This window comes from Schistocerca gregaria, chromosome 1 (genome assembly GCF_023897955.1).
Source record: "Schistocerca gregaria isolate iqSchGreg1 chromosome 1, iqSchGreg1.2, whole genome shotgun sequence".
NCBI lineage: Eukaryota > Metazoa > Arthropoda > Insecta > Orthoptera > Acrididae > Schistocerca > Schistocerca gregaria.
In genome coordinates this window covers 816735429-816759563 of record NC_064920.1, presented here as the reverse complement: position 1 = coordinate 816759563, position 24135 = coordinate 816735429, and the positions used below count along the sequence as shown (strand labels likewise).

Here is a 24135-nt window from a genome sequence, read left to right as displayed (position 1 = left end):
GTGGTGCACCTTATGTAGCCCCAGGACGGCTTGTGATTGGACGGCTCCTGATTGGACGGCGAATACGTCACGGTGTCGCAGATGTTGTCGACGCAAGCACTGGTGGCGCCATCGCTCCCGGAGTATCGAAGACCCGCGGCGAATCTCTCTGACGCTTCTCCATATCGAGCGCTCGCTTCCATGCACCACTAAGATTGTAACCATTGTCACGATTAAAATTGCTATCGCACATTCTAATTTATATCGCCTCTTTAATTACCAAGTCCCAGTATGTGGAGGCCTGAGACAGAACTTTTGTTTCACCAAACAAAATTTTATGTTTCCTAGTGAGGCTATGCTCCGCAATTGCCGATTTTTCCAACTCCCTATTTTTAATGTGACGTTGATGTTCTGTACAGCGACCGGAAATGGTCCGGACTGACTGACCAATGTAACTACTTTCACATTCACAAGGAATTTTGTAAATACCAGGAATCCTGAGACCGAGGCAGTCCTTCACAGGACGCAACATCCCCTTGATTTTCCTTGGAGGTCGAAAGATCGGTCTTAAACCTCGTCTACGAAGGATCCTGCCTATTTTACTGGAAACACAACCGAAGAAAGGAAGAAACACGCTAGGTTGTTCATCATGCGAATAATCATTATTTTTACGTTTCTTTCTCTTGCAGAACGCTGACTTTACATCCCGTGAACCATAGCCGTTCCTACGAAATACGTATTTTAGGTGATTAATTTCAGAATTTAAATGGTCTTTGTCAGACACAGTTCTTGCTCTATATGTCAATGTAGTTAGAACGGCTTTTTTCTGAGCTGGATGATGGAAACTCTTATCGTCGAGATATAGATCTGTGTGCGTTGGTTTGCCGGACACAGAGTGGCCAAGCCGCCCATCTGCCTTTCTTTGCACCAGTACATCTAGAAACGGCAGTTTTCCCTCTCTCTCTATCTCAGCAGTAAACTGAATATTCGGCTGCACACTATTCATATGTTCCAGAAAATTCTCGAGGGCTCCTACGCCATGCGGCCAAACCAAAAACGTATCATCCACATAACGATAAAAAAATAGATGGACGGAGTGGAGCCGAATTTAGTGCACGTTCCTCGAATTGTTCCATGAAATAGTTAGCCAATACAGGGGATAACGGAGAACCCATGGCCATTCCATCCCTCATTTCATAAAATTTCCCGCCATACAGAAAGTAGGTGGTCGTCATGACATGACGACTTGCATGTTATTCGAACCTACTGGTAACAAATCCAGCAGTCCGCCTCTGAACTGTTTTGATATCTCCCTCTAATGCAATCTGGTGTGGATCCCGAACTCAATAACCGGTTTCACTAGTGTCCTATGTGTGATCTCGTTTACAGATGAACCACACTTATCTAAAGTTCTTCCACCAAAGCCAAGTCGACCATTCGCTTTACCCACTACAATCCTTACATGCTAGTTCCATTCCATATCGCTTTGCAATGTCACGCTCAGATAATTTAAACAACATGACTATGTCAAGTAGCATACTACTGATGCTGTATTCGAGCACTGGGGTATGTTTCTCCTACTCTTCTGCATTAACTTACATATTCCTCCATTTAGAGCACGCTGCGGTTCATGACATCAACTAGAAATTTTGTGTGGGTCACTTTGTACCCACCTAAATCACTATGACGACACCTTCCCGTACACCACAGCATTTCTGCTCAACCTGTCTGCCGGATCATTTAGAAATATAGAAAATAACGGCGGTTGTACCACAGTTCCCTGAGGCACTCCTGACGAGGCCCTTGACTCTGACGAACACAAGCCGTCGAGGACAACGTACTGGGTCCTATTACGTAAGACGTGTTCGAACCATCCACCTATCTGGGAACCTCTCAGTCTGCAGTTGGGCACCGTGTCAAACGCTTTTCGGAAATCCAGAAATATGAAATCTACCTGTTGGCACTTCGCAGTATATCAGGTGCGGAAAGTGCAAGCTGAATTTCGCACCAGAATACGCCCTAAAACCATGCTGATTCGTAAACATAAGCTTCTCGGTCTCAAGAAAATTTGTTGTATTCGAATTGAGAATATCTTCCAGGATTCTGCAGCATCCCGACGTTAAGGATATTGGTCTGTAATTTTGTGGGCCCATTCGATTATCCCTTCTTATACACAGGAGTCACGTGCGCTTTTTTTCAGTCGTTTGGGACTTGGTGGTCGGCGACAGATTCACGATAAATGCAAACTAGGTAAGGGGTTAATGCCGTAAAGTATTCTTTGTAAAACCGAAATGGGATTCCATCCGAACCTGGTGACTTCTGTGTTTTCGACTCTTTCAGTTATTTCTCTTCTCCAGGATGCGTATTACTATGTCCTCCATACGGGAGTCTGTACGATGGTCAAGCGACGGTATGTTTGTACGATTCTCCTGCGCGAACGAATTCTAAAAGGCAAAATTTAAAACTTCGGCTTTCCTTTTGCTGTGTTCAACAAGACTCGTCAACGAGTAACTGGATAGAAGCTTTAGACCCGCTTGGCGATTTTACGTAGGACAAGAATTTTCTCGGGTTCTCGGCAAGATGTTTCGCTAAGGTATGACGGTGGGAGTTGTATGCTTAGCGCATCGATCTTCTTACAGAGCACGAGTTTCACTAACTTTCGACTGTCGTCATTTCCGGGTTTCCTTTTTCAACCGAGAGTAAAACAGTCTTCGCTTCTTCAGTATTTTATGAATTTCGTTGTTAAGCCACCACGATGGGTTGAGATTGTGTAAAGGTCCTTCCCACTGGACAGTGGATGCCTAGAAACGAGAGATGTAATGTGGTAAGTCACGCTATACCCCATGTCAATCCGATGGAAGGGCTTGGGTTTGGCAATGCCTAGATAACGTTACCTGCCAGGCAACAATGAATTACAGAGAAGACAGTGTTGCGGTTGGGGTGTTTTGTCACCTCAGAGAACTTAAGATAACGCTAAATGTGAAAATATTTGAACACATTTTACAGCACTATGTACACTAGAGTAACAGTTCGAAGATGATGACTATATCACCATGACAACGCTCCGCGTCATGAAACAGTATTTGTGATGCAACTGTTTGTGGACAATGATATTCCTCAAATGGACTGGCCTACCCAAAGTCTCGACCTGAACCAACTGGAACATCTTTTGGATAATCTAGAACGTCGACTTCGCTCCAGACCCCAGTGTCCTAAATTACTACCTTCTCTGGTTTCAGCAATGACAGACAGGTCATTGAAAATGTCCCCAGCAGAGTTCAAGTAGTGACAGGGGTGAAGGATCGATACACCCCTTGTTAGAGTCCACCAATAGGTGTCCCAATACTTTTGATTAGATAGTGCACATACACAATGCCAATGATTACTGTGACATGTGTCCAGGAAACCGTAAGACAATATCGACTTGCTGGATTGTAGAAAGTACTACCGTTAGCTACGCCAGCAGGGCGATACAAGGAAACACCGCAATGCATTGATTACATTCCTCACCTTCTGCGGAGGTATTTCGATGCCCATATCTCCTCTCGCGATCATGATGCCGTCGGATTCTTCAATTATTTCGTCAACGTTGTCGATACCTTGTTGATTTTCTATCTTCGATATTATCATAATACGAGCTCCATCTTCACCAAGGACCTGATCAGAAACAAAAAATATGAACAGAAATGTAAATGCTGCAAAACACAAAGTTCTCAGTGAAGCATATACAGTGAAACATTGATACATCAAAAGAAGAAATATTTACGTCGTACTAACTGCGATCAGCGATTTTAGTAAGAAGCACCTTTAGTTTGGCGGAAATGGTAGGCAAGACTAGATACGTAAAAAGCATTTAGTTATGACTGTAATCTGTTTTTATCCTACTTAGAAAATACCGGTATCAGTTATGCAGTTACAGTCGAGTAATATCACCACTGGTAGCTATTTTCTGTCAACCAGAGTAACCGCTGTAGGAGGCACAGACAGCAGCTAGATGTAGATGGTAATGACTCAATAACCTGTTGGCATTTTGTAATAGATTCATGCCGCCAACACTACATGTCGTAACACTCCTGATCGGTGCATGGCTGAAACTTCATTACCATAAACGCTGATGGACTCACAGATTCCCAGTTGCGTCCAAACTTAGATACCACTGGAACATTTCAACGCCTCGACCTCGCTATATCAACCATTATTTTTTAGTTTGTGACGTTTCGCTTTGCTTATTTGAATGATTTCATCCTTACCGATGAAGTATTTCAGCTGAGATGAATAGTTTTTCAGAGAGTTTTCTTGCGAACAAGTAATCCCAGAGGTATACATGACAGTAAATTGCATAAACCAATCGCTATCAGTCTATAATCGACCAGCCACTATGATACAATGTTAGTTAGCCGTGCTTCATCCATTCCGGCAACGTAGGGCCCGGTTATTGTAACCAATGAATGCAAATATAGCTCTCTTACTATTGTATAAATGAAATACGTTTTAGATTAAGCATGGAATAAGAACATTGATTTTAAGCTGGCTTTGAACTGATAAGCTAATCTTACTTCGGCGTATATTTAGTGTCAAGTTTGGTTCATTTCGACTGCGATCTGGTCCAAACCAAGGTACAAATCAGCCTTTGGGCACTACACTACCAGTTTTGGGCTGCTCGGATCAATAGAACGCTCTACGTTATCATTTTCTAAATCATCATAAGACGGCAATTAAAGGAAACATATCGTTTCTACATCAATACTCCGCACACAATGACGCCGTGTGGTGAACGATTATTGTGGTACCACTATCTGATCCCTTCTTTCATGTTCCATTTACGGAAGAAGTGTGGGAATAATTATTGTCGGTAAATTTCTGTATTACCTCTAATTTCTCGAATTTTCTCGATGGGGTCATGTGTCAACTCCGTCTTTGGTCGAGAGTTGTGTGCGATTTTGACAGTGATACATTGGACAATCGTTTAACTAGTGTATCTGGTAATAGTTTACTCCAAAATCTTGGAAAATACACTGTATGTCGATTGCACCTCGCGTACTTTCGTTTTCGCAAGTGTACTAGTCATCATAACCCAGTTGGAGAAGCTGCAAGAAGAGAACATTAGATTGAGACTAGAAAATGAACATCTGAAAAAGATAGAGAATGTTGTTGTTGTTGTCTTCAGTCTGAGACTGGTTTGATGCAGCTCTCCATGCTACTCTATCCTGTGCAAGCTGCTTCATCTCCCAGTACCTACTGCAACCTACATCCTTCTGAATCTGTTTAGTGTACTCATCTCTCGGTCTCCCTCTACGATTTTTACCCTCCACGCTGCCCTCCAATGCTAAATTTGTGATCCTTTGATGCCTCAAAACATGTCCTACCAACCGATCCCTTCTTCTAGTCAAGTTGTGCCACAAACTTCTCTTCTCCCCAATCCTATTCAATACCTCCACATTAGTTACGTGATCTACCCATTTAATCTTCAGCATTCTTCTGTAGCACCACATTTCGAAAGCTTCTATTCTCTTCTTGTCCAAACTAGTTATCGTCCATGTTTCACTTCCATACATGGCTACACTCCAAACAAATACTTTCAGAAACGACTTCCTAATACATAAATCTATATTCGATGTTAACAAATTTCTCTTCTTCAGAAATGCTTTCCTTGCCATTGCCAGTCTACATTTTATATCCTCTCTACTTCGACCATCATCAGTTATTTTACTTCCTAAATAGCAAAACTCCTTTACTACTTTAAGTGTCTCATTTCCTAATCTAATTCCCTCAGCATCACCCGATTTAATTGGACTACATTCCATTATCCTCGTTTTGCTTTTGTTAATGTTCATCTTATATCCTCCTTTCAAGACACTGTCCATTCCGTTCAACTGCTCTTCCAAGTCCTTTGCCGTCTCTGACAGAATTACAATGTCATCGGCGAACCTCAAAGTTTTTACTTCGTCCCCATGAATTTTAATACCTACTCCAAATTTTTCTTTTGTTTCCTTTACTGCTTGCTCAATATACAGATTGAATAACATCGGGGAGAGGCTACAACCCTGTCTCACTCCTTTCCCAACCACTGCTTCCCTTTCATGCCCCTCGACTCTTATTACTGCCATCTGGTTTCTGTACAAATTATAAATAGCCTTTCGCTCCCTGTATTTTACCCCTGCCACCTTTAGAATTTGAAAAAGAGTATTCCAGTCAACATTGTCAAAAGCTTTCTCTAAGTCTACAAATGCTAGAAACGTAGGTTTTCCTTTTCTTAATCTTTCTTCTAAGATAAGTCGTAAGGTCAGTATTGCCTCACGTGTTCCAACATTTCGACGGAATCCAAACTGATCCTCCCCGAGGTCTGCATCTACCAGTTTTTCCATTCGTCTGTAAAGAATTCGCGTTAGTATTTTGCAGCCGTGGCTTATTAAACTGATAGTTCGGTAATTTTCACATCTGTCAGCACCTGCTTTCTTTGGGATTGGAATTATTATATTCTTCTTGAAGTCTGAGGGTATTTCGCCTGTCTCATACATATTGCTCACCAGCTGGTAGAGTTTTGTCATGACTGGCTCTCCCAAGGCCGTCAGTAGTTCTAATGGAATGTTGTCTACTCCGGGGGCCTTGTTTCGACTCAGGTCTTTCAGTGCTCTGTCAAACTCTTCACGCAGTATCGTATCTCCCATTTCGTCTTCATCTACATCCTCTTCTATTTCCATAATATTGTCCTCAAGTACATCACCCTTGTATAAACCTTCTATATACTCCTTCCACCTTTCTGCCTTCCCTTCTTTGCTTAGAACTGGGCTGCCATCTGAGCTCTTGATATTCATACACGTGGTTCTCTTCTCTCCAAAGGTCTCTTTAATTTTCCTGTAGGCTGTATCTATCTTACCCCTAGTGAGATAAGCCTCTACATCCTTACATTTGTCCTCTAGCCATCCCTGTTTAGCCATTTTGCACTTCCTGTCGATCTCATTTTTGAGACGTTTGTATTCCTTTTTGCCTGCTTCATTTACTGCATTTTTATATTTTCTCCTTTCATCAATTAAATTCAATATTTCTTCTGTTACCCAAGGATTTCTAGCAGCCCTCGTCTTTGTACCTACTTTATCCTCTGCTGCCTTCACTACTACATCCCTCAGAGCTACCCATTCTTCTTCTACTGTATTTCTTTCCCCTATTCCTGTCAATTGTTCCCTTATGCTCTCTCTGAAACTCTGTACAACCTCTGGTTCTTTCAGTTTATCCAGCTCCCATCTCCTTAATTTCCCACATTTTTGCAGTTTCTTCAGTTTTAATCTACAGGTCATAACCAATAGATTGTGGTCAGAGTCCACATCTGCCCCTGGAAATGTCTTACAACTTAAAACCTGGTTCCTAAATCTCTGTCTTACCATTATATAATCTATCTGATACCTTTTAGTATCTCCAGGGTTCTTCCACGTATACAACCTTCTTTCATGATTCTTAAACCAAGTGTTAGCTATGATTAAGTTGTGCTCTGTGCAAAATTCTACTAGGCGGCTTCCTCTTTCATTTCTTAGCCCCAATCCATATTCACCTACTATGTTTCCTTCTCTCCCTTTTCCTACACTCGAATTCCAGTCACCCATTACTATTAAATTTACGTCTCCCTTCACTATCTGAATAATTTCTTTTATTTCATCGTACATTTCTTCAATTTCTCCGTCATCTGCAGAGCTAGTTGGCATATAAACTTGTACTACTGTAGTAGGTGTGGGTTTCGTATCTATCTTGGCCACAATAATGCGTTCACTATGCTGTTTGTTGTAGCTTACCCGCATTCCTATTTTCCTATTCATTATTAAACCTACTCCTGCATTACCCCTATTTGATTTTGTGTTTATAACCCTGTAGTCACCTGACCAGAAGTCTTGTTCCTCCTGCCACCGAACTTCACTAATTCCCACTATATCTAACTTTAACCTATCCATTTCCCTTTTTAAATTTTCTAACCTACCTGCCCGATTAAGGGATCTGACATTCCACGCTCCGATCCGTAGAACGCCAGTTTTCTTTCTCCTGATAACGACATCCTCCTGAGTAGTCCCCGCCCGGAGATCCGAATGGGGGACTATTTTACCTCCGGAATATTTTACCCAAGAGGATGCCATCATCATTTAATCATACCGTAAAGCTGCATGTCCTCGGGAAAAATTACGGCTGTAGTTTCCCCTTGCTTTCAGCCGTTCGCAGTACCAGCACAGCAAGGCCGTTTTGGTTAACGTTGCAAGGCCAGATCAGTCAATCATCCAGACTGTTGCCCCTGCAACTATTGAAAAGGCTGTTGTCCCTCTTCAGGAACCACACGTTTGTCTGGCCTCTCAACAGATACCCCTCCGTTGTGGTTGCACCTACGGTACGGCCATCTGTATCGCTGAGGCACGCAAGCCTCCCCACCAACGGCAAGGTCCATGGTTCATGGGGGGAAGAGATAGAGAATAAATAGTCACTATTACAGTGCAGTAGCGGTCGTTACAGCAGGGAAGGCAAGTTTTAACACTAACGTAGAAGAGGCCAAGTCAAAACACGTAACCAACACTGTTAAGTAGTTACATAAATGAATACTTCATCGTAAATGTGATAATGTGAATGTAATACAAATTTAATATAAAGTAAGCAAGCATTTAAGTCTTCTTCTGAGCTGGATGACTTTTCTGCATAAAAGAGTTTCCAGAGTTGAGTAAGAACAGGCAGGTATAATTCATAGTTGTGGCGAGTTCCTTGATTTTCTGTAGAGTAAGTGAAGGCTACAACTGTCCGTGATTGTGTTCGCGCCGAAAGGTGGTTCATAGAACGGACTTCAATCGTGTTACAGCGAACGTACTTTTACCATGGTACAGAGAACGTACTTGATCGTAGTACAGAGAACTAACAAGGATCACGACATAACCTTTAGTGGTGCACAGATCGAAGACTCTTCGTGGTATAAACATCTAATTTTGAGCGTGGTACATAAACTTAGATCGCGCTGTAACACTGCAGCTTTAGCCAATAAACATATTGTGGACTAGCGTGGCCGCTGTTAGGCATTTAAGTCTACATAGGCTCCTGTTGTTTCCATTAACGAAGTAGCTGAGACGCCAATGCATGATCTTTTGCTTTGTACCGTTCCACTCTCGTACCCACGTGTGAGACCTGGAGCCACAAACGTAGCCCCAGCCGACAGTTGCATCTTCTGCTCCATTTAGGAGCAGATCAAGCAGCAGCTCGTCGGTGGCAGAAAATATCAGCAACACACTCATTTGTGACAATAACAAGAGATACGCGCTCTGTATTGCAGAAAGGTGCTCAGAAAATGGAGGAGCAGCAGCTTCTGAGCACTGAATTTGGTACAACAGAAGTGACACTATCTGCCATAGATGAAATAGTTGGTGAAGTTTCCCAGGAACTGGGGGCTAAAAAATTGCCACTGGCATGTGTACAAAAATCGAAACGCAGATTAATCATATTCACTCTCGCCCAGTCACAACTGGCAGGGTAAGTCCAGGCACTAAATAATGAGAACGCCAGACTGCGTGCAAGTTTATAGGTACAGATTGGGTCGATAGCGCAACAGGAGGTTGAGTCCTTGGATGCTTCAAGACGAGCCCGTCTAGAGGGACAGAGTGACATCCTAAAAGGGGAGAATAACAAAGAGAATAACAAACTCAAGAACCAGATCACAGTTCTAGAGGTTAGTAACTTCCCCAACGCGAGGGAAAAGTTGGAGAAGCTGCAAGAAGAGAACATTAGATTGAGACTAGAAAATGAACATCTGAAAAAGATAGAGAATAAACAGTCACCACTGACTTACGGTACAGTAGCGGTCGTTACAGCAGGGAAGGCAAGTTTTAACACCAACGTAGAAGAGGCCAAGGCAAAACCTGTAACCAACACTTAACTATTTACATAAGTGAATACATCATCGTAAATGTGATAATATGAATGTAATACCAATTTAATATAAAGTAAGCAAGCAAAATCAGAGAGTGTAAATACACAACAGAAATAGATCATGCATTTTACGCAATTATACAAAATTAATTGGTTCACTGCTCAAAAAAGTCTAGTTTTACTCTACAAAACTCTGTTTACAAGATTAATAATAGGTTAGTATTGGAACAGTGTATACTTCATTGGGTTACACTGAACCAGGACATTGTTCAAAGCCAAGCAGAATTTTTTTAATAACTGACTTAGTGATAGTAGTTTTTATGTAACCTAACAAACATAACTTCACACAGAAGTCTTAGAAACAACACTAATATAGATTACATCCGCATGGACCGAACAAATCGATTTTTCCCGAAGAGGAATGTTCATGCGAACAATATTAAAATGGGGTGCACCACATGTGGACTTGAAGTTCAATACCAGGACCCAGGCGGTGTTGGTGAAGGGATATATTTATCTACTCTTTCCTGTCTTCTTTTATTCTCTTCTTAAATTATAATATAAATTCATAATTTCCTACTTCCAAATTTCTGTATTTTTCTTTAAAAAATAAGTGTAACTGCTGCAAGTAAATAGAGGATAACAGCAAAGTGTAGACAAAAGAACTCCACACAGCCCCAACACCACATGGTGTTGCACGGGCAACAGTGCTAGTGGCCTCAACTGACTAGCACAATTTTGCTGCGTGGTCATGGCCATGGATACTGGTTATGAGGTCTATGTGGAGCACTACGGCCTGTATAAAGTAACAAGATGGCAGGCCGTGGTAGTCATAATGCACCTCAAAAAGATGCAGTCACGACGAACAAGTTTTTTCTCCGCTCCCTCAAGTTGGCAGTACAAGTGAATAACCAACCTAAGAGCTCGGAAGACACCTCCCTTCCCACCACAAAGAAGTAGCGATGGAGACTAGCACATCCATCCCCGTGCACCCCACCCAGGCCATAAAACTAGCCAAGACACGCTCTCTGGCCCACCCTTACGTAATCTCTCCTCTCGTCTGCCGGCTGTTGATCGTTCGTGAAGATTAGCGCAGAAGTCTGCGGCCATCCTAGCTTGTGTATAGGATGCTCTGACCTCCACTACCTTGGTGTCGGACGTGCAGTGTTTAATAGTGGTAGCTATTCGTTCACGTCGCGATAAGATGTACTCGACTGCTGCTGCGATAAAACTGTAAACAGCACTCCGAGGCAATTCTGGTAAGCTTACCGCACACGCCGGCCTATGCAACGAGTCTTGGTTACTTTCATGGCCATCCTGTTTCTCCCTCTTTTTCTTTTGTCCTGTTAGGATTTTCGGTGTACTAGAACGGACTTGTTCATTAATTACCTGTGTTCTTCTTTTTATAAACTCTTTCTCTCTTGGAGAAGAGGCTATCGTCACTGATAATCCGACATTGTGCGTTGCTGGTTTTTCCGCACTGTACAAGCTGCCTTGCATTTCTTTTTTTGGCTGAGTCAATATATTTTCTGTAACCTTTACCCTCCCCATAATTCTTCACTCTTAAAACACTCCCCGTCTAAAACGCCTGCTATAGGGTCAGATCTCCGAAGCTGTCACGGCCAACGAGACCAGAACATCTTTCGAAGTAAACAAATACTTATCTAAAGACAGAGGCAGGAAGTAGTGGTTATAACAGGAAGTCCGACTGTCATCTTCAGTCATACACCACTAACTTGGTTTCACCACTTCTTTTAACATAATTTTCAGTTGAGGTTACTGAGTCGATCATACCTCCTTTTGATTTATTAACCGTCACAATAGCTACAGATCTGGTGACGATTCGAAAAACAACTTACAGTACTATAGATCAAAAATTGCACAATGACAGGAAGAAATGCTGCAAGATTGTGTCGGCCACGTAGGAAACAACAGTGGCAAAATGATGATAAGTAAACTTCGTAACAGATTAAAACTGTAAGCCGGATCAGGACGTGAGCCTACCGGCGCAACTCATGACTTGCACTCATAGATTTATTTCCGTCAGTACCACTGTCCTACGTAGCTTACCCAACATCACTAAAGCTCTCATGCATACCTTGCGCAACTAGCACCGGCGGAAGAAAGGCTGTTGCAGAAAACTGGCTTAGCCCAGGGATCGGCAACCTTCTGAAAGTAAGGTCGTATAGCGGTAAAATGAAATAAAGGCGGGCCACACTTCTTAAAAATGTTGTGTACCTACAACTATACGATGATATTAGAAATGCAAAAGCACATACATTTACTTTTACATTTTATTTATCATCATTTAATTAATAAGTAGGAACAATAACGAATAGAAAATGAGACAAAACAGTAAGTGAGAGCTTCAAAATAATTACACATGCGAGTCGAACCAAAATTTAAAGTGATTTCTGAGACTATATTTGACTGGCTGCTTGCCGGATGTTTGCTTTCGTTTCTGTCGTTGAAATTTGCAATAGCATTCAAATTCTCATCTGCGGAACGAGGACAATATTTATTTTTTCTGTAATTGAGAATTAACAAATTTGCTCACGTAAGAAAGTGCTGCCAAAAACTGTAATTATTTGCTGAGCAGACCATCTCAGTTCTTCCAATTAGATGGCCAACTACCATAAAATTTAACAAGATTATTGACTTCATAGAAATAATGTTTTGAGTGTCATTAGACTAAAAGGTCAGTCATACTGATTTTTAAATTACTCGGTACATCATCAATAGCACATGCAAGAGGGTTTGCAAAAAACTGCAGTTTACCAGAAACATTCTCGAAGCCACAATATCTCTAGTTGAAATCTCTTGTTAAAATCATTTCATTTTGTTACTTTTGTCAACGAAAATTTATTCCAGCTTCCTCGACATTTTTTTTTTCTTTTTCTGTTTGGAAATTATCCACCATTTCCTCGCCAGTATGTTTTATTTACAGAATGTTTCTCATTTTGACTTACCTTACGTCTGTGTGCATATAAAATATTAATTTATTTTTTCTTGTATCTTCATATTCAGCATGTTTAGCTCAGTAGTTAAATCCGTCAAAAATCCAAGGCCTATTAACCACTGAAGATATGTAAGTCTTTGAAGACATTTACCTTTTATATCATATATGTGCTGATTTCTTTCCTCAGGTCAAAATCTTTTCAGTATTGCTCCTTTACTTAACCATCTCACTTCAGAATGGTACAGGACATCTCAATGATCTGCTTCCCTATCTGACAAACTTTTGCAATTTGAAACGTATAATACATTTTTTCTGATGAACTTTACAGTTGATACCACGATGTCTATTACTTCCTTCCATGAAAGAATTCTGTAGAATAATGCTTCTTGGTGGACAATGCAATGGAAAAACAATGGAATATCCCAATCTGTCCCTGACAGTTCAGGTTCATTCAACTGACTAAGCTCTTGTTTTGTCCAATCATTTTCCTCCCTGCATCATTTGTAACGCTTACGAATTTTAGCTATGATAAATGCATTGATACTATTACAGAAAAAATACCACTCTGTACCCTAATTAATGACCCACTCAATTCAATAAGACGATTAACTTAAGGCTAATCAAAGTAACGCGGCGCGCAGGGTAGCCCCGCGCTCTAGGGCGCCTTGTCACCGCACGCGCGGCTCCCCCCGTCGAAGGTTCAAATCCTCCCTCGGGCATGGGTGTGTGTGTTGTCCTTAGCGTAAGTTCGTTTAAGTTAGATTAAGTAGTGTGTAAGCTTAGGGACCGATGACCTCAGAAGTTTGGTCCCATAAGACCTTATCACATATTTTACTTGAGGAAGTTTCACCTGCATCGAATCTAGCTACCGATACCTTATTAAAAATAATAAAATACCCTCTTAAAATAATCAAATAAAATAACTCCACTGGTGCAGCCTTGCGACGTTTATTTTTACACGCAGGCGAATAACCTGATACGGCGGCTACAAAATTGCCTGTACTACATCTAACAGAATAGAAAGATAGCTTCTAGAGAAGGCTGCATAAGAATTCCATCAACAGTACGCCATCAGTCATCTGTAAGAATATTGAGTGATGTGCTTCGATATGCGTAGTGCACCATTTAATTGTGTGATGACCCAGAATCATATATGAATGTAAACCACGCGTGTTTTGCAACAGACATAATGAGAAATCATGCATATGCAAAAATTTCTCGTTCATCACACGTTTATTGTTTTCCATATTTCTACGATGAGTATGAGTCGTCCAGCGCTCAATACGTTATATATTATACTTGTCACAAACGTAGGTACAGTAATATAAATGTAATGATTGTACTAATTTGACTGAAAGTTCTTATGTATTGTTTTGTAATTTTCAGTTTCCTTACAAAAACTTTTTTCCCTGTTTCAGGATAAATATTACAAAAATAATAAATGAATAGTTGAATATTGATAATTTGCACTGTCATAACAAGTCTGCTGACAGAATAATGCAGGAATAAGAAAAGTACCAATAGCCAGATTCTATTTAGGGATCACCCACTTGTGAAGCTACGACCTTACTCGCTCGGAAACGGACTGCTTGAATACTTGCGATTATACAAAGTATATAAGCATGCCAAAAAAAATTTAACTCGATCTTCTGGAGAATGGTTGAGAATTGTGTCTTCCTGTTCATATACGTTGAATTCCTAGTCGCGCCCTACAATTCCTGTCACTGTGAATCAGATCGGTGAGGGGAAGTTTGTACTGTCCGCTTGTTAGCCACAGTCAGTGAATATTCAGTGTGAAACCTCTCTCCTACTTCCCAAAATTTCAGAGAAACGCTCCTTCACACTTGGCTGTACTGTAAAAGGAGAACATTATGGAAAAATGGCTTAGCCCCTGCCTACGAGATCTTTTGCAAAATGGATCTTGGACTTTACAGATTCCGTGGACTTTGTGTGAATAGCGCAGTGGGTAAAAGCACTGTCCGCATAAGACAAAGTTCTGGGTGCGAATCTTGACCGATGCACAGTTCAAACGTTGCAGGGCATTTCAAAACAAGAGAGGCACAGCTGTAGAGTGGGAGACTGAGTCTGGACGAGGATGGGAAACGTGTACAGGGTGTGCTAGGAGCGATGTTAAGAAAAGCTGCCCGCTCACTCACGTCGCGCACGTCGCGGACGGTCTGCGCGTTGCGGATGAAGGAGGCGAAGATCATGTCGACGCCCTGCTCGACGCCGAAGCGCAGGTCGCCGGCGTCCTTCTCGGAGACGCCGGGCAGGTCCACGGGCACGCCCGGCAGGTTGACGCCCTTGCGGCTGCCCAGCTTCCCGCCGTTCTCCACCTCGCACTGCACCGCGTCCTCGGACACGTTGCGCACCATCAGCGAGATGAGCCCGTCGTCGATGAAGACGCGGTCGCCCACTGTCACCACGTTCGTGATGTTCCCGTAGTCCACGTACAGGTGCTCCGCCGTGCTCGACTCCGCGTACTGCAACACCACACCAACTTCGATGGTCGTCTGGGTACTGCCATACATGTCTCCTCAGGGACCGATGACCTCAGCAGTTTGGTCCCATAAGACCGTACCACAAATTTCGAAGAAAAAAAAAAAAAAAATATTCCAGTCTCATCACGAAAAATCCGCCCACTACCAAGTACCTGCCAGTATTCTTGCTAATTCCAGCATGTTTTCGGATGTAACTACTCACACCTACGAGAGCTCTGCCTTATCACTCAATGCAAAGATAAAATAATTTTTAATGTTTAATCTTAATAAGTTAATGTTCGTTAAACTAAGTTCCCAGGAGACGGAAACTGACTCAGCCTATCTTCCTCCTCAGTGTGCTACCAACGGCACCTGAAATCGGGGATACATATCTTAATGCTCGTGCCAGGTACACGAGGTAAGTTAGTGAATCGCAAACTTTCCCGGAATTTGCAGAATTGAACATTTAAAAACGAGTTATTTCACTGCTATTTTCTAAATTCACATTACTATTTGGAAAGAAACTGGTTAAAGCGAAAACACAGTTGTGGTGCTAAGTTTGTTGCCATGAACCCTATTCCTTTTTAAGAGGTTGACCACGCATCTATGTTCCAGTTCAATAGCTGTAGTGACGTATTTTAATGTGTTATGTTTTCTGACACAGTGCCAAAACTTGCATAACGTATACGTTCTTTTAATTTTACATATGGACTTCAGAATTGTTGCAGTTGTACCCGTACCCATCATAATTATGCCCTATCTTAGAAACCTTATCACACGTTTACAGCGTTATACAAAAATATTACATAAATGTATTTTGGGTAGCTTTCCTGTGTTCCGGTAGTGATGAATCACTATCGCTAGTTCCGAAAGTAAGCAGATACTAGCTGATCCAACATCACTGATCGACTGATCGTTCCATATCGGCCAGTGTCAGTAATCATTTAGTGTATTATGTCCAATGCAAGCAACGAGTTTAAGACAAAGAATGTTTATACGAGTGATATAACAAGGTTCTGCCAGCATAAAAGTAACATTTTTCTTTATTTTTAATAGCTCTGAGCACTATGGGACTTAACATCTATGGTCATCAGTCCCCTAGAACTTAGAACTACTTAAACCTAACTAACCTAAGGACATCACACAACACCCAGCCATCACGAGGCAGAGAAAATCCCCGATCCCGCCGGGAATCGAACCCGGGAAACCGGGCGTGGGAAGCGGGAACGCTACCGCACGACCACGAGATGCGGGCCTTTATTTTTATTCGCAGGTTTCATGTTTGGGGCAAATAAACGTAGTCCTGACTTTTCTACATCTACATCTACATGGTTACTCTGCAATTCACACTTAAGCGCCTGGCAGAGTGTTCATCGAGCCATTAACATACTACTTCTCTACCATTCCACTCTCTAATGGCGCGTGAGAAAAAGTAACACCTAAATCTTTCAGTTCGAGCTCTGATTTCTCTTATTTTATTATTATTTTGATCATTTCTCCCTACGTAGGTGGGTCAACAAAATATTTTCGCATTCGGAAGAGGAAATTGGTTCAAATGGCTCTGAGCACTATGGGACTCAACTGCTGTGGTCATTAGTCCCCTAGAACTTAGAACTACTTAAACCTAACTAACCTAAGGACATCACACACATCCATGCCCGAGGCAGGATTCGAACCTGCGACCGTAGCAGTCGCACGGTTCCGGACTGCGCGCCTAGAACCGCGAGACCACCGCGGCCGCCGGGAAATTGGTGATTGAAATTTCGTAAACAGATCTCGCCGCAAAGAAAACCGCCTTTGTTTCAGTGACTGCCACCCCAACTCGCGTATCATATCAGTGACATTCTCACCCCTGTTGCGCGATAACACGAAACGAGCTGCCATTCTTTTCACTTTTTCCATGTTCTCTGTCAATCAGACCTGGTAAGGACCACACACCGCACAGCAATATTCCAGCAGAGGACGGACAAGTGTAATGTAGGCTGTCTCTTTAGTGGTTTGTCGCATCTTCTAAGTGTTGTGTAAGAAAATGCAGTCTCTGTTTCGCTTCCCCACAATATTATCTATGTGGTCTTTCCAATTTAAATTGCTCGTAATTGAATTCCTAGGTATTTAGTCGAATTTATGCGATTTATCGGATACCCTAAATTTATCGGATTTCCTTTAGTGCCCATGTGGATGACCTCGCACTTTTCTTTCTTTAGCGCCAATTGCCACTTTTCGCACCATACAGAAATTCTCTCTACATCATTTTGTAATTGAAATTGATCGTCTTATGATTTTACTAAATGCTATATTACAGCATCATCTGCAAACAACCTAAGGGGGCTGCTCACATTTTCACCTAGATCATTTATGTATATCAGGAACAGCAGATTGCCTATGACACTACCTTGCAGAACGTTAGATATCACTTCTATTCTACTCGATGATTTACCGTCTATCACTATGAACTGTGATCTCTCTGTGAGGAAATCACGCATCCAGTCACACAACTGAGACGATACCCCATATGCATGCAATTTGATTAATAGTCGCTTGCGAGGAACGGTATCAAAAGCCTTCTGGAAATGTAGGAATATGGAATCGATATGAAATCCCTTGTCGACAGCATTCATTACTTCATTGGAACAAAGAGCTAGCTGTGTTGCACAAGAACGTTATTTTCTGAATCCGTGCTGGTTAAGTATCAATAAGTCATTTTGCCGGCCGCGGTGGTCTAGTGGTTCAGGCGCCGCGGACCGCTACGGTCGCAGGTTCGAATCCTGCCTCGGGCATGTATGTGTGTGATGTCCTTAGGTTAGTTAGGTTTAAGTAGTTCTAAGTTCTAGGGGACTGATGACCACAGATGTTAAGTCCCATAGTGCTCAGAGCCATTTGAACCATTTTTGAATAAGTCATTTTCTTCAAGGTTATTCTTAAAGTTCGAGTACAGTATATGCTCCAAAATCCAACTGCAAATTGAAGTCAGTGATATGGGTCTGTAATTCAATGGGTTACTCTTATTTCCTATCTTGAATATTGGTGTGACCTGTGCTACTTTCCAGTCTTTAGGATCAGACCTTTCGTCAAGTGAGCGGTTGTATCTGACTGCTAAGAAAGGCGCTATTGAGGGACCGATGACCGTAGCAGTCTGGTCCCTTTAATCTCCCAAACCAACCAAATGCGCTATTGTGTCTCCATACTCTGAAAGGAACCTGATTAATATACCATCTGGACCGAAAGACTTGCCTTTCTTAAGTGATTTGTTTTATTTCGCAACACCTAAGATATCTACTTTTATGTCACTCATGCTAACAGCTCTTCTGGTTTCGAATTCTGGAATATTTACTTCATCTTCTTTCGTGAAGGAATTGCGGAAAACTGTATTTAGTACTCTGCTTTAGTGGCTCCATCATCTGTAATATTTCCATCGCTATCGCGCAGTGACGGTATTGACTGTTTTTTGCCACTGGTGTACTTTACATACGACCACAATCTCTCTGTGTTTTCTACCATATTTTGAGGCAGTGTTTCATTTTGGAAATTGTTAAAAGCATTTCGCATTGACGTCCGGACTAAATTTCGAGCTTCTATGAAACTTAGTAGTCTTGGGGATTTTGCTTTCTTCTGAATTTGGCATGCTTTTATTCGTTGCTTCTGCAACAGTGTTCTGACGTGTTTTGTGTACTATGGTGGATCAGTCCCGTCTGTTATCCACTTATTCTGTATGAATCTATTTATTACTGTCGATGCTGTACCTTTGAATTTGAGCCATATCTGGTCTACACTTACATAATTAGCTTGGAAAGAATGGAGACTCTCTCTTAGGAAGGCATCAAGCGAATTTTTATCTGCTGTTTTAAATAGATATAATTTACGTTTATTTTTAGTGGTTTTGGTTGATGTGGTTTTGAGCCTCACTTCAATGACCTTGTGTTCACTAATCCCTGTATCCGTCATGACGCTCTCTATTAGATCAGGATTATTTGTGGCTAAGAGGTCAAGTGTGTTTTCGCAACCATTTACAATTCCAAACGGTTTGTGTCAGCATTATCAGAGGTGGAGAACACCTACAGTTACTTCCAACATAATGAAGCAACTGCCCATACAGCCAGCCGAATCATGTAATATATTTACACGATCTTCACGCTTGACGGAGTTTTTAGCAGAGGTCAGTCTGGTTGCGGCCCTAACTGGCCACCCAGGTCATCTGATCTGTCAGTGTGCGGTTACTCTATTCTCCAGGCCAATTTTATTTGCTCCACCTCGGACGAAATGAGTCAGGGATTAGCAATTTGCACACACACTGAGGTGACAACATGGGATGGCAATAATAGACTCTGAACACAGAATGGTAGTTGGACCTAGACGCGTGACATTCCGTTCCGGAATTCGTTAGGGAATTCAATATTCCGAGACCCACATTGTCAAGAATATGCCGAGAATACCAAATTTCAGGCATTACCTCTCACCTCGAACAGCGCAATGGCGACGGCCTTCACTTAACGACTGAGAGCAGTTGCGTTTGCTTAATAGTTGTCAGTGCTAACAGACCAGCAACCCTGAGTGAAATAACCGCAGAAATCAATGGGTGACGTTCGGTGAATATATCTGATAGGACAGTGTGGCGAAATTTGGTGTTAATGGAATATAGCAGCAGATGACCGACGCCAGTACCTTTGCTAACGGCACATCGCCTGCAGTACCTCTCCCGGACTCGTGACCATTTCGGTTGGATCCTAGACGACTGGAATACCGTGAAGTGGTCAGATGAGTCCCCCATTCCAGATGGTAAGAACTGATAGTAGGGTTCGATTATGGCACAGACTCCACGAAGCCATATATCCTAGTTGTCAACAACGCACTGGGCAAGCTAGTGGTGGATCCATAATGGTGTGGGCTGTGTTTATACTAAATGGACCCTGTCCTCTGGATCACGAGAAACCACCATTGACTGGAAATATTTATTTTCAGTTACTTGAAGACCATTTTCAGCCATTCGTGGACTTCATGTTCCCAAACAACCATGGAATTTTTGTGGCTGACAATGCGCCATGACATAGCATCACAACTGTTCACGATTTGTTTGAAGGACTATCCCGACATTGCGATCGACTAATGTGGCTACGCGCATCGCCCGACATGAATCCTATCGAGCATTTATGGCACATAAAAGAACCTGAGTCGAAACAAGGCCCCCGGAGTAGACAACATTCCATTAGAACTACTGACGGCCTTGGGAGAGCCAGTCATGACAAAACTCTACGAGCTAGTGAGCAAGATGTATGAGACAGGCGAAATACCCTCAGACTTCAAGAAGAATATAATAATTCCAATCCCAAGGAAAGCAGGTGCTGACTGATGTGAAAATTACCGAAATATCAGTTTAATAAGTTACAGCTGCAAAATACTAACGCGAATTCTTTACAGACGAATGGAAAAACTGGTAGATGCGGACCTCGGGGAGGATCAGTTTGGATTCCGTAGAAATGTTGGAACACTTGAGGCAATACTGACCTTACGACTTATCCTAGAAGAAAGACTAAGAAAAGACAAACCTACGTTTCTAGCATTTGTAGACTTAGAGAAAGCTTTTGACAATGTTGACTGGAATACTCTCTTTCAAATTCTGAAGGTGGCAGGGGTAAAATACAGGGAGCGAAAGGCTATTTACAATTTGTACAGAAACCAGGTGGCAGTCATAAGAGTCGAGGGGCATGAAAGGGAAGCAGTGGTTGGGAAGGGAGTGAGACAGGGTTGTAGCCTCTCCCCGATGTTATTCAACTTGTATATTGAGCAAGCAGTAAAGGAAACAAAAGAAAAATTTGGAGTAGGTGTTAAAATTCATGGAGAAGAAGTGAAAACTTTGAGGTTCGCCGATGACATTGTAATTCTGTCAGAGACGGCAAAGGACTTGGAAGAGCAGTTGAACGGAATGGACACTGTCTTGAATGGAGGATATTAGGTGAAAATCAACAAAAGCAAAACGAGGATAATGGAATGTAGTCAAATTAAATCGGGTGATGCTGAGTGAATTAGATTAGGAAATGCGACACTTAAAGTAGTAAAGGAGTTTTGCTATTTAGGAAGTAAAATAACTGATGATGGTCGAAGTAGAGAGGATATAAAATGTAGACTGGCAATGGCAAGGAAAGCGTTTCTGAAGAAGAGAAATTTGTTAACATCGAATATAGATTTATGTATCAGGAAGTCGTTTCTGAAAGTAATTGTTTGGAGTGTAGCCATGTATGGAAGTGAAACATGGACGATAACTAGTTTGGACAAGAAGAGAATAGAAGCTTTCGAAATGTGGTGCTACAGAAGAATGTTGAAGATAAGGTGCATAGATCACGTAACTAATAAGGTGGTATTGAATAGGATTGGGGAGAAGAGAAGTTTGTGGCACAACTTGACTAGAAGAAGGGATCGGTTGGTAGGTCATGTTTTGAGGCATCAAGGGATCACAAATTTAGCATTGGAGGGCAGCATGGATGGTAAAAATCGTAGAGGGAGACCAATAGATGAATACACTAAGCAGATTCAGAAGGATGTAGGTTGCAGTAGGTACTGGGACATGAAGAAGCTTGCACAGGATAGAGTAGCATGGAGAGCTGCATCAAACCAGTCTCAGGACTGAAGACAACAAAAACAACAAATCGAGAGGTCAGTTCGTGCACAAAATCTTGCACCTGCATCACTTTCGCAATTACGGACAGGTATGGAGCCAACATGGCACACTATCTCTGCAAAGGACTTAAATGACTTGTTGAGTCCATACCATGTCGAGCTACTGCTTGTAAAAACATGTCCAACACAATATTAGGAGGTATCCCATGACTTTTGTCACCTCATTGTATGCATGAATGTATTTTGTGTGTGTTATGAGTGTGTGCTTGTGTATTGGTCGACTGAAAATGGTGATGTGATTGAAACTGCCTTCGAGAAATAAAGTGGAGAGTGCAGTTGCTTTTGGCGAAATACAATGACTTTTTTAGATATATTTTGCATACTGATCAAGCACAATATTTTTTTAGCGACTTTATCATATTTTGATTTCCCCCGCACTGATTTGTGGAACATAACTTGCTGTAACCATAACAGTTTTTCTTGTGAATTTTTCTTGTGATGTAGGGTAGCTTGATGACCCCCTCCCCCGCGCCCAGGCTGCAAAACCATCTAACTGCTGAGTAATGTAAAAAAGGTATGTGTTTCAAAATAAATGAATCATCTGCGCAGTAAAATGACGCGTTTTTGAACCGTGAATTTGAGTAAAAGCTAAACTGTAGATCTCCACACAATTGGTTTGATTTTGAGTATACAGTAAGAAAACTAAGTACATTTTATTTAAAACCAGCCATGTCATTTGGATGTACAGCAATGTGACACATACGTAAACTGCTACAGCAAACGTCGTTCTTCATTAAACACATTCAAACAGTTCGTTAAGTGATATACGTGAATATGTTTTTCTCTTTATTCAAGCGGCAGAAAACTGAAGATATCTTGTTATAGCATGTTGAACAACTCTATCAAATACTGTTACACATACTTCGCAGCTTTACGATTCGAAAAGCAAAAGACACTTTACCACTTAGTAAACTGAAACTATTGACTGTCGTATTAAATAGTCGTTAATTATCATCATCTATCTACTAACAGTTGCTTCCTTCATCAATTCATATAATTAAACTGCAACATGTATGTTTTGAATGGAGCCTACTATGGATCTCACCTAAATGTTCATTTGTAATAGCTAAATATACCATGAAGATGGCTAAATTAGAATGCTTCCGGACACTTGAGGAAGTGAGACACTGCGTTGGTCGAGTATGTTAAGTTCCGCGTGAATGTCGGAGTAATCCTCCCATTACGTCGTCTGCTTCCTGGGAGTCTGCGTCATTTCGGCCTCACTACCGTGAATCATAGAGAGACGCGAGCATGGAAGGCTCACCGGACTTTTCTGCAGAGCCTATCTGCGGCACGTTTGGAGGAAACTGCGGTTGCAAAACTGTCAGCGACCGCAAGATAGGAAGAGCTGCGCAATCGGCTGCGCGCAGACCCGCCTTATCGGCGTGCACCGGCCGCCTCCTGCCGCTTCCGGCCGCCGCACATACGCTGCAGTGGCCGGACACGTCGCCGTAGCTGGGCCTCCGCCATCCGCGTGGGTATGCGAAACTGTGGAAACGTCTCGATGGTTCCTCATTCTCCGTATCACTGCCCACAAGATACTCAAGCGGGCAGGAAACAATCGCTGTTACAGCAAAAAATACCTAAACGACGTTTCTCGTAAATTGCAAGTATGAAGCGTGCCTTTGACTTTCGCGGGGCACCGATCTATGGATTTATCATCCGAGTACACCTAAAGATCCAACCAAAAATTTCAGTCTGCAGACCGCATATTCAGCTCATCCAAACAATGAAATGGCACAACGAGCAAATTCGAGAGATTAGAGCTAATACGGAGGCTTGCCAGCATGCATTCTCCCCACGCGCCGTCAGCGAATGGAACAGGGAATGGAGGATCAGTTAGGGGTACCAGAAGTACCCTCCGCCACACACCTTTACGTGGCTTGCGGAGTATGAATCGTCTTATAACATAAACTGTTACGTTTCATAGATAGATCAGAACGTCAGTTTTTCTTAGTAAAATACGAGGTGCGATCACAAAGTTTCCGTTTGAGGGTGTTGCTGCAGCACATATGCATCACAACGCGACTCCGACGTGGGTATATAAGCACCGCGCATAGGCAAGTGACTAGTGCAGCATTAATGTCCTTACGACTTGCGTAAGGGTAACGAGAACAGTAGCACGTTATTACCAAATGGCTCCAAGAAGAACCAGGGTGTTTCTAT

The 24135-nt window shown here is 42.1% G+C and overlaps 1 protein-coding gene across 1 annotated transcript in view; it reads right to left on the bottom strand.

Annotated features, from left to right (window-relative positions):
* LOC126274964 (pyruvate kinase-like) overlaps positions 1 to 24135 on the bottom strand; it is a 194926-nt gene that overhangs the window by 155201 nt on the left and 15590 nt on the right. Inside the window, exons 4-5 of the mRNA XM_049977162.1 lie at positions 14977 to 15303; positions 3490 to 3636 (exon numbers count right to left, since the gene is read on the bottom strand). Of these exons, the coding sequence (XP_049833119.1) occupies positions 3490 to 3636; positions 14977 to 15303 (474 nt within the window). The remainder of the gene's footprint in view (positions 1 to 3489; positions 3637 to 14976; positions 15304 to 24135) is intronic.